The 11188-nt window shown below is 51.4% G+C and overlaps 1 protein-coding gene across 1 annotated transcript; it reads right to left on the reverse strand.

Moving 5' to 3' along the window:
• Nucleotides 1-1477: 1477 nt before the first annotated feature.
• On the reverse strand, nucleotides 1478-8111 carry LOC120044777 (proline-rich extensin-like protein EPR1). Its single transcript, XM_038989452.1, has 3 exons — nucleotides 8106-8111; nucleotides 6798-7990; nucleotides 1478-2228 (listed from the first exon to the last, which is right to left on the reverse strand). Exons 1-3 carry the CDS (start codon nucleotides 8109-8111, stop codon nucleotides 1478-1480), a joined length of 1950 nt encoding a protein of 649 aa, XP_038845380.1.
• Nucleotides 8112-11188: the final 3077 nt, after the last annotated feature.

The raw sequence follows: 11188 nt of genomic DNA on the forward strand, positions 1-11188 counted from the left end.
AGTAATTGAACTATCCTAAATACACAAGTGCTGGTCACATGTTGGTCACATGTTTGCACAATCAAATAATTTCTTCACAAACTGTCAGAAACCGTCTCAGAGAAGCTCATCTGCGTGCTCGTCGTCCTCACCACGGTCTTTGACCCGAATGAAGTTTGGCGTCTTAACCGACTTCAGTGGGAAAAACGCTCACCTTCGATGGCCACTGGCACGCTGGAGAAGTGTGCTCTTCACCGATGAATCCCGGTTTCAACTGTACCAGGCAGATATGCATGACGTTGTGTGGACAAGCGGTTTGCTGATGTCAACATTACATACTGCATTACTCACCAGACATGTCACCCATTGAGCATGTTTGGGATGCTCTGGATCAACATGTATGACAAGTGTGTTTCAGTTCCCGCCAATATCCAGCAACTTCGCACAGCCATTGAGGAGTGGGACAACATTCCACAGGCCACAATCAACAGTCTGATCAACTCTATGCGAAGGAGATGTGTCACGCTGCATGAAGCAAATAGTGGTCACACCAGATACTGACTGGTTTTCTGATCCACACCCCTACTTTTTTTTATTTTTTATTGTTAAAGGTACCTGTGACCAACAGATGCATATCTGTATTCCCAGTCATGTGAAATCCATAGATTAGGACCTAATGAATTTATTTCAATGGACCGATTTCATTTTATGAACTGTAACTCAGTAAAATCTTTGAAATTGTTGCATGTTGCGTTTACATTTTTTGTTCGGTGTAATATTTGAACCGAAGTCTGGTTATGACACGTGTTCAATCTGTCATAAAGAATGAATTCACATATTATGAGTGAAATGGAGAACAAGGAAATAAAATGTCTTTCACATCTTCTCCCAATTCGTATTATTTCTAATCTCATCCTCTCTCGTTCCCTTCCCTCCGCTACTCGTCCAGGTCCACCAACCAGTTTTCTCCAATCCCACCTACAGTCAATCCACCCTGGCCGGTACACTCATTTAATTCCTCCTCACCTCTTAGTACCCTGCTGCTGAAAACACACACACACACACACACACACACACACACACACACACACACACACACACACACACACACACACACACACACACACACACACACACACACTTCCTCCCCCACCCCCCCGACACACACTCCTCTCCGCTTCTCCCTCCATCCTACCTCAATCTTTGTCTCTCTCACGCTCAAGAAATCAATGGGAGGACTCTCAATTAGAGGTCACACGGTGGAGAGCGCCAGCAGAGTTCCAGCCGAGCGCCAACGTCCCCAGCTTTTCAATTACCAGGACACTCCTGCTGCCCGAGCCGAATCTCACACTTCCCCAAACCCTCCCCACCCCTCCTCCCTCTAACAGCCCCCCCCCCCCCCCCCCCCCCACCCAGCCTGGCTGGTCGGGGAGGAGAGCACAGGCCCTGAACTCTCTCTCCAGGGTTATTGGGTCCTGGACATCCAATCTCTCTTGGCTTAATCAACAGCAGTCGAAGTGAATGTGACGCCATGGGTAGAGGACTGGGGGTTGGGGGGGGGGGCTGAGAGGATGGGGGCTGAGAGGACTGGGTTGGGGGGGGGGGGCCTGAGAGGATGGGGGGCTGAGAGGACTGGGTTGGGGGGGGGCTGAGAGGACTGGGGGGCTGAGAGGATGGGGGGCTGAGAGGACTGGGTTGGCTGAGAGGATGGGGGGCTGAGAGGACTGGGTTGGCTGAGAGGATGGGGGGCTGAGAGGACTGGGTTGGCTGAGAGGATGGGGGGCTGAGAGGACTGGGTTGGCTGAGAGGATGGGGGGCTGAGAGGACTGGGTTGGCTGAGAGGATGGGGGGCTGAGAGGACTGGGTTGGCTGAGAGGATGGGGGGCTGAGAGGACTGGGTTGGCTGAGAGGATGGGGGGCTGAGAGGATGGGGGGCTGAGAGGATGGGGGGCTGAGAGGATGGGGGGCTGAGAGGACTGGGTTGGCTGAGAGGATGGGGGGCTGAGAGGATGGGGGGCTGAGAGGATGGGGGGCTGAGAGGACTGGGTTGGCTGAGAGGATGGGGGGCTGAGAGGATGGGGGGCTGAGAGGATGGGGGGCTGAGAGGACTGGGTTGGGGGGGGGGGGCTGAGAGGATGGGGGGCTGAGAGGATGGGGGGCTGAGAGGACTGGGTTGGGGGGGGGGGTTGGGGCTGAGAGGATGGGGGCTGAGAGGACTGGGTTGGTTGAGAGGATGGGGGCTGAGAGGACTGGGTTGGGGGGGGGGGGGGGGCTGAGAGGACTGGGTTGGGGGGGGGCTGAGAGGATGGGGGGCTGAGAGGACTGGGTTGGGGGGGGCTGAGAGGATGGGGGCTGAGAGGACTGGGTTGGGGGGGGCTGAGAGGATGGGGGGCTGAGAGGACTGGGTTGGCTGAGAGGACTGGGTTGGCTGAGAGGATGGGGGCTGAGAGGACTGGGTTGGCTTTGATGAAATTATGATGCAAATGTTTTTGTCAATTTCTGAAGGAAGGAAGATGTGTTAATGTTGTACTTCAGTAAAAACACAAAACATTTTGAACAACGGAGCAGGTTGTGTTTTATGATTAGAAATAAAGCAACATTAAACAACCCCCCCACCCCCTAATGATAATGACGCCCTCCCTCACAACCCCCCCTAATGATAACGAGGCATCTCCCTCACAACCCCCCCTAATGATAACGAGGCATCTCCCTCACCCACCCCCCCCCCCTAATGATAACGAGGCATCTCCCTCACAACCCCCCCTAATGATAACGACGCCCTCCCTCACAACCCCCCCCCCTAATGATAACGAGGCATCTCCCTCACAACCCCCCCCCCAATGATAACGAGGCATCTCCCTCACAACCCCCCCCCCCTAATGATAACGAGGCATCTCCCTCACCCACCCCCCCCCCCTAATGATAACGAGGCACCTCCCTCACAACCCCCACCAAAGGATAACGAGGCACCTCCCTCACAACCCCCCCCCCCAAATGATAACGAGGCATCTCCCTCACAACCCCCCCCCCCCCCCAAACAATAACGAAGCATCTCCCTCACAACCCCCCACATAACAATGACGAGGCATCTCCCTCACAACCCCCCCCCCCCCAAATGATAACGAGGCATCTCCCTCACAACCCCCCCAAATGATAACGAGGCATCTCCCTCACAACCCCCCCCCCCCAAATGATAACGAGGCATCTCCCTCACAACCACCCTAAATGATAACGAGGCATCTCCCTCACAACCCCCCCAAATGATAACGAGGCATCTCCCTCACAACCCCCAAATGATAACGAGGCATCTCCCTCACAACCCCCCCCCAATGATAACGAGGCATCTCCCTCACAACCCCCCCCAAACGATAACGAGGCATCTCCCTCACAACCCCCCCAAAACAATGACGAGGCATCTCCCTCAGAACCCCCCCCCCCCCCCCCCCCAAACGATAACAAGACATCTCCTTCACAACCCCCCCCCCCCCCCAAATGATAATGAGGCATCTCCCTCCAAACGATATCGAGGCATCTCCTTCACAACCCCCCCAAACAATATCGAGGCATCTCCTTCACAACCCCCCCCCAAACGATATCGAGGCATCTCCTTCACAACTCCCCCCAAACGATATCGAGGCATCTCCTTCACACCCCCCCCCAAACGATATCGAGGCATCTCCTTCACAACCCCCCCCAAACGATATCGAGGCATCTCCTTCACAACCCCCCCCAAACGATATCGAGGCATCTCCTTCACAACCCCCCCCAAACGATATCGAGGCATCTCCTTCACAACCCCCCCCAAACGATATCGAGGCATCTCCTTCACAACCCCCCCCAAACGATATCGAGGCATCTCCTTCACAACCCCCCCCCAAACGATATCGAGGCATCTCCTTCACAACCCCCCCCCAAACGATATCGAGGCATCTCCTTCACAACCCCCCCCCAAACGATATCGAGGCATCTCCTTCACAACCCCCCCAAACGATATCGAGGCATCTCCTTCACAACCCCCCCCAAACGATATCGAGGAATCTCCTTCACAACCCCCCCCAAACGATATCGAGGCATCTCCTTCACAACCCCCCCCCAAACGATATCGAGGCATCTCCTTCACAACCCCCCCCAAACGATATCGAGGCATCTCCTTCACAACCCCCCCCCAAACGATATCGAGGCATCTCCCTCACAACCCCCCCCAAACGATATCGAGGCATCTCCCTCACAACCCCCCCCCCTAATGATAACGAGGCATCTCCCTCACCCACCCCCCCCCCCTAATGATAACGAGGCATCTCCCTCACAACCCCCCCCAAAGGATAACGAGGCACCTCCCTCACAACCCCCACCAAAGGATAACGAGGCACCTCCCTCACAACCCCCCCCCCCAAATGATAACGAGGCATCTCCCTCACAACCCCCCCCCCCCCCCAAACAATAACGAAGCATCTCCCTCACAACCCCCCACATAACAATGACGAGGCATCTCCCTCACAACCCCCCCCCCCCCCAAATGATAACGAGGCATCTCCCTCACAACCCCCCCAAATGATAACGAGGCATCTCCCTCACAACCCCCCCCCCCCCAAATGATAACGAGGCATCTCCCTCACAACCACCCTAAATGATAACGAGGCATCTCCCTCACAACCCCCCCAAATGATAACGAGGCATCTCCCTCACAACCCCCAAATGATAACGAGGCATCTCCCTCACAACCCCCCCCCCAATGATAACGAGGCATCTCCCTCACAACCCCCCCCAAACGATAACGAGGCATCTCCCTCACAACCCCCCCAAAACAATGACGAGGCATCTCCCTCACAACCCCCCCCCCCCCCCCCCCCAAACGATAACAAGACATCTCCTTCACAACCCCCCCCCCCCCCCAAATGATAATGAGGCATCTCCCTCCAAACGATAACGAGGCACCTCCCTCACACCCCCCCCCCCCCAAACGATGACGAGGCATCTCCCTCACAACCCCCCCCCCACAAACGATAACAAGACATCTCCTTCACAACCCCCCCCCCCCCCCCCCCAAATGATGAGGCATCTCCCTCCAAACGATATCGAGGCATCTCCTTCACAACCCCCCCCAAACAATATCGAGGCATCTCCTTCACAACCCCCCCCAAACGATATCGAGGCATCTCCTTCACAACCCCCCCCAAACGATATCGAGGCATCTCCTTCACAACCCCCCCCAAACGATATCGAGGCATCTCCTTCACAACCCCCCCCAAACGATATCGAGGCATCTCCTTCACAACCCCCCCAAACGATATCGAGGCATCTCCTTCACAACCCCCCCCAAACGATATCGAGGCATCTCCTTCACAACCCCCCCCAAACGATATCGAGGCATCTCCTTCACAACCCCCCCCAAACGATATCGAGGCATCTCCTTCACAACCCCCCCCCAAACGATATCGAGGCATCTCCTTCACAACCCCCCCCCCAAACGATATCGAGGCATCTCCTTCACAACCCCCCCCCAAACGATATCGAGGCATCTCCTTCACAACCCCCCCCCAAACGATATCGAGGAATCTCCTTCACAACCCCCCCCAAACGATATCGAGGCATCTCCTTCACAACCCCCCCCCCCAAACGATATCGAGGCATCTCCTTCACAACCCCCCCCAAACGATATCGAGGCATCTCCTTCACAACCCCCCCCAAACGATATCGAGGCATCTCCCTCACAACCCCCCCCAAACGATATCGAGGCATCTCCTTCACAACCCCCCCCCCAAACGATATCGAGGCATCTCCCTCACAACCCCCCCCCAAACGATATCGAGGCATCTCCTTCACAACCCCCCCCCAAACGATATCGAGGCATCTCCTTCACAACCCCCCCCCCAAACGATATCGAGGCATCTCCTCACTTATATAGAAACACAGGTCTTTAATACACTATAGTTTCCACACATCTAAATACAAACCTCAACACTCTTTATTAAGTCAAGATTGTTCAACATGATTTACAGATGACTTCAGATGATACATTTGACTTTGGGGTCGTGTTCAGTAAGCACGTCACGAAGCAGAGAGGTACTCTGAACTTGTTCAATAAGAAAACGCTCATTTTCTTTATCTGTTGAAAAATGTTTTCTTACGGCGTGCCCTAATGAACACTACCCTGGTAGGTATCACATTTGGTTAATTACATATTTTTAAAAAATCACAAAGTTGAATCCATAGAGTGTTCAATAAGTAGGTGTAAAACAGGGCACGTTATGTTAAATTACTCAATGCTGGACCGACTGAGGTCAAAGGTGAAGTATGCGAAGCATCTGTCTGCCTATCCGTCCGTCCGTCCGTCCATCGGTAGAGAAGCAGCAGCAAATACAGCTAACAGCTCAGGTGGAGCAAGCCATGATGAAGACATGAACAGCTCAGGTGGAGCAAGCCATGATGAAGACATGAACAGCTCAGGTGGAGCAAGCCATGATGAAGACATGAACAGCTCAGGTGGAGCAAGCCATGATGAAGACATGAACAGCTCAGGTGGAGCAAGCCATGATGAAGACATGAACAGCTCAGGTGGAGCAAGCCATGATGAAGACATGAACAGCTCAGGTGGAGTAAGCCATGATGAAGACATGAACAGCTCAGGTGGAGCAAGCCATGATGAAGACATGAATAGCTCAGGTGGAGTAAGCCATGATGAAGACATGAACAGCTCAGGTGGAGTAAGCCATGATGAAGACATGAACAGCTCAGGTGGAGTAAGCCATGATGAAGACATGAATAGCATTGTTGCACTGATGGGTAGCATGTTCAGAGCAAAGTGAGGTAATCTAAACTGAAGCAGGGAGGTTAGAGGCAGGTAGGGAAGGGACAGCGATGGGGGACACTGCAGCCCTGATGAGGTTAGAGGCAGGTAGGGAAGGGACAGGGATGGGGGACACTGCAGCCCTGATGAGGTTAGAGGCAGGTAGGGAAGGGACAGCGATGGGGGACACTGCAGCCCTGATGAGGTTAGAGGCAGGTAGGGAAGGGACAGGGATGGGGGACACTGCAGCCCTGATGAGGTTAGAGGCAGGTAGGGAAGGGACAGGGACGGGGACACTGCAGCCCTGATGGAGGTAGATGGCCGGGGAGAGACTGCGATGGGGGACACTGCAGCCCTGATGAGGTTAGAGGCAGGTAGGGAAGGGACAGGGACGGGGACACTGCAGCCCTGATGGAGGTAGATGGCCGGGGAGAGACTGCGATTGGGGACACTGCAGCACTGATGAGGTAGATGGCCGGGGAGAGACAGGGATGGGGACACTGCAGCACTGATGGAGGTAGATGGCCGGGGAGAGACTGCGATGGGGGACACTGCAGCACTGATGAGGTAGATGGCCGGGGAGAGACAGGGATGGGGACACTGCAGCACTGATGGAGGTAGACGGCCGGGGAGAGACAGGGATGGGGGACACTGCAGCACTGATGGAGGTAGATGGCCGGGGAGAGACTGCGATGGGGGACACTGCAGCACTGATGAGGTAGATGGCCGGGGAGAGACAGGGATGGGGACACTGCAGCACTGATGGAGGTAGACGGCCGGGGAGAGACAGGGATGGGGGACACTGCAGCACTGATGGAGGTAGATGGCCGGGGAGAGACAGCGATGGGGGACACTGCAGCACTGATGGAGGTAGATGGCCGGGGAGAGACAGGGATGGGGGACACTGCAGCACTGATGGAGGTAGATGGCCGGGGAGAGACAGCGATGGGGGACACTGCAGCCCTGATGGAGGTAGATGGCTGGGGAGAGACAGGGATGGGGGACACTGCAGCACTGATGGAGGTAGATGGCCGGGGAGAGACTGGGACGGGGGACACTGCAGCCCTGATGAGGTAGATGACCGGGGAGAGACTGCGATGGGGGACACTGCAGCCCTGATGAGGTAGATGGCCGGGGAGAGACTGCGATGGGGGACACTGCAGCACTGATGAAAGTAGATGTGCAGCAGCAATTTGTAGAAGTGGAGCCAGGGATGATGATGGCCTATGAGAGATTAGAGGTCAGCGGAGAGGTGAGAGGTCAGAGGAGGCTGCTGGGTGGGAGAGAAATGGTGGGGGAGAGGTGGATGAGGAAGTGTGCGTATGCATGAGAGATTTACAAGCATTGACTATAGAATAGATGAGCATTGCCTATAGAATAGATGAGCATTGCCTATAGAATAGATGAGCATTGCCTATAGAATAGATGAGCATTGCCTCTCCATGGATGGATGCAGGGATCCTCTAGGGACACAGAGGGTCTCAAAGCAGGGCACAGTCCTCCAGACTGCAGAGAGGGTCTCAAAGCAGGGCACAGTCCTCCAGACTGCAGAGAGGGTCTCAAAGCAGGGCACAGTCCTCCAGACTGCAGAGAGGGTCTCAAAGCAGGGCACAGTCCTCCAGACTGCAGAGAGGGTCTCAAAGCAGGGCACAGTCCTCCAGACTGCAGAGAGGGTCTCAAAGCAGGGCACAGTCCTCCATACTGCAGAGAGGGTCTCAAAACAGGGCACAGTCCTCCAGACTGCAGAGATGGGTCTCAAAGAAGGGGACAGTCCTCCAGACTGCAGAGATGGGTCTCAAAGAAGGGCACAGTCCTCCAGACTGCAGAGATGGGTCTCAAAGAAGGGGACAGTCCTCCAGACTGCAGAGAGGGTCTCAAAGAAGGGCACAGTCCTCCAGACTGCAGAGAGGGTCTCAAAGCAGGGCACAGTCCTCCAGACTGCAGAGATGGGTCTCAAAGAAGGGCACAGTCCTCCAGACTGCAGAGATGGGTCTCAAAGAAGGGGACAGTCCTCCAGACTGCAGAGAGGGTCTCAAAGAAGGGGACAGTCCTCCAGACTGCAGAGAGGGTCTCAAAGAAGGGGACAGTCCACCAGAGAAACAGAGGATGACCTACCAGAGGATGACCTACCAGAGGATGACCTACCAGAGGATGACCTACCAGAAGGATGACCTACCAGAAGGATGACCTACCAGAGGATGACCTACCAGAAGGATGACCTACCAGAAGGATGACCTACCAGAGGATGACCTACCAGAGGATGACCTACCAGAAGGATGACCTACCAGAGGATGACCTACCAGAGGATGACCTACCAGAAGGATGACCTACCAGAGGATGACCTACCAGAAGGATGACCTACCAGAAGGATGACCTACCAGAAGGATGGGAAGGGGGGGGGGGGGTCTTCACAACATGCAACAAGCACCAGGTCCCAGTTTTTCAAAACGTTTAATCCGGATTCTAAAGTTCTCTGGCTGTTTTTTGTGGTGTTTCCCCCCCCCCCCAAAATGTTATCTGATCATTCTCATTCAGATCAATCAACAAAGGATTTTCAGTGCTGTGAACAGGCCAACACCTCATCTACTGGAGAGGTGGTGGTACTACTTCTACACTGGCACAGGGAAATATGAGAAAAACGACAGGAATAAAGGTTCCTTTGAGTAAAAATAATAGAGCTTGAAAATAATTTATAAGCAAGTATTGTAGATGCATTTATTTGACACTTCTCAATAACGACAGCTCACATACCTACTCCAGTCAATTTAACATAATGAACTTTTGGTTTTCAGATGTAAGAAAGGTCTTTTTACACCTGACCTTAGCTACATTGACATTTCTTGGTTGTAGTGCCTTTCACCTTTCACCTTTCTAAATCCATCCTCCCAGTTGGATCAAGATAATCCATATTATCAGCATCAAAACTATCCTTTGAATTCTGAAAAAAACCGCAAAAATGACATTCAAACCTGATTAAAGGTCAGATTGGATTATCAAATCCTTCTCCATCCAGAGGATCAGAATCACATTTTTCAGTTTAGAAAAACCCCAATTCTAACATTTAATCCTGTCTGATTCCTGAAATCCGATCAGGTAAGGAGAAACGATACAGCCGTGACGCCCCTCATTTAATCTTCCTCTTTGGAAAGGATGGAGGGATGAATGGAGTTCCAGGGACTCAACGGATGGAATGTAAGGCCAACAGCGTGGGACAAACTAAGTGCACGACTTCTTCTCTTGTAGATTTAATGCGATACAGTCACTGTGGTTAGACACCTTATTTTCTACTTAATCTGCTTCTTCTTCCAATGTTGGTTAGTTAGAACTTCTGCTTTGTCCTGTAGTAACAGATGGGTACAGGGTAGAAGTGCAAAAATTCCAGTAACTTCCCCAAAATTCCCAGCTTTCCAGAAATCTTGGAAATACGGAATCCTCCAATCATTACTTCTGGTTAACCAGGGTATTTTGGGAAAGTTACCTGCATTTTTTCCTTTCCTGCTGGCTATCAGAATGTCTGTCCACGTGAATAAAAATAACACGTTTCAATTGTTCCAACTGTAAAATGTCAATGTCTCCTACCGTAGCAGCTCTCGACTTGTTCCACATTTTGGGTGGGATTAAAATGGATTTCATCATCTTTTTGTTGTTACAAAGTGGGATTAAAATGGATTTCATTGTCTTTTTGTTGTTACAAAGTGGGATTAAAATGGATTTCATTGTCTTTTTGTTGTTACAAAGTGGGATTATAATGGATTTCATTGTCTTTTTGTTGTTACAAAGTGGGATTATAATGGATTTCATTGTCTTTTTGTTGTTACAAAATGGGATTAAAATGGATTTCTTTGTTATTTTGTTGTTACAAAGTGGGATTAAAATGGATTTCATTGTCTTTTTGTTGTTACAAAGTGGGATTATAATGGATTTCATTGTCTTTTTGTTGTTACAAAATGGGATTAAAATGGATTTCTTTGTTATTTTGTTGTTACAAAGTGGGATTAAAATGGATTTCATTGTCTTTTTGTTGTTACAAAATGGGATTAAAATGGATTTCATTGTCTTTTTGTTGTTACAAAGTGGGATTATAATGGATTTCATTGTCTTTTTGTTGTTACAAAGTGGGATTATAATGGATTTCATTGTCTTTTTGTTGTTACAAAGTGGGATTATAATGGATTTCATTGTCTTTTTGTTGTTACAAAGTGGGATTAAAATGGATTTCTTTGTTATTTTGTTGTTACAAAGTGGGATTAAAATGGATTTCATAGTTTTTGTTGTTGTTACAAATTGGGATTAAAATGGATGTCATTGTCTTTTTGTTGTTACAAAGTGGGATTAAAATGGATTTCATTGTAATGTTTTGTTAACGAAGTGGGATTAAAATGGATTTCATTGTTTTTTTGTTGTTACAAAGTGGGATTATAA

Source organism: Salvelinus namaycush, chromosome 3, assembly GCF_016432855.1.
Source record: "Salvelinus namaycush isolate Seneca chromosome 3, SaNama_1.0, whole genome shotgun sequence".
NCBI lineage: Eukaryota > Metazoa > Chordata > Actinopteri > Salmoniformes > Salmonidae > Salvelinus > Salvelinus namaycush.

Excerpts from the sequence above, each read along its gene's own strand:
- LOC120044777 (XM_038989452.1), bottom strand. Across the intron at positions 2,229-6,797 it reads CCTCTAACCTCCCTGCTTCA|TCCTCTCAGCCCCCATCCTC; the intron begins GTTTAGATTACC and ends CCCCCAACCCAG.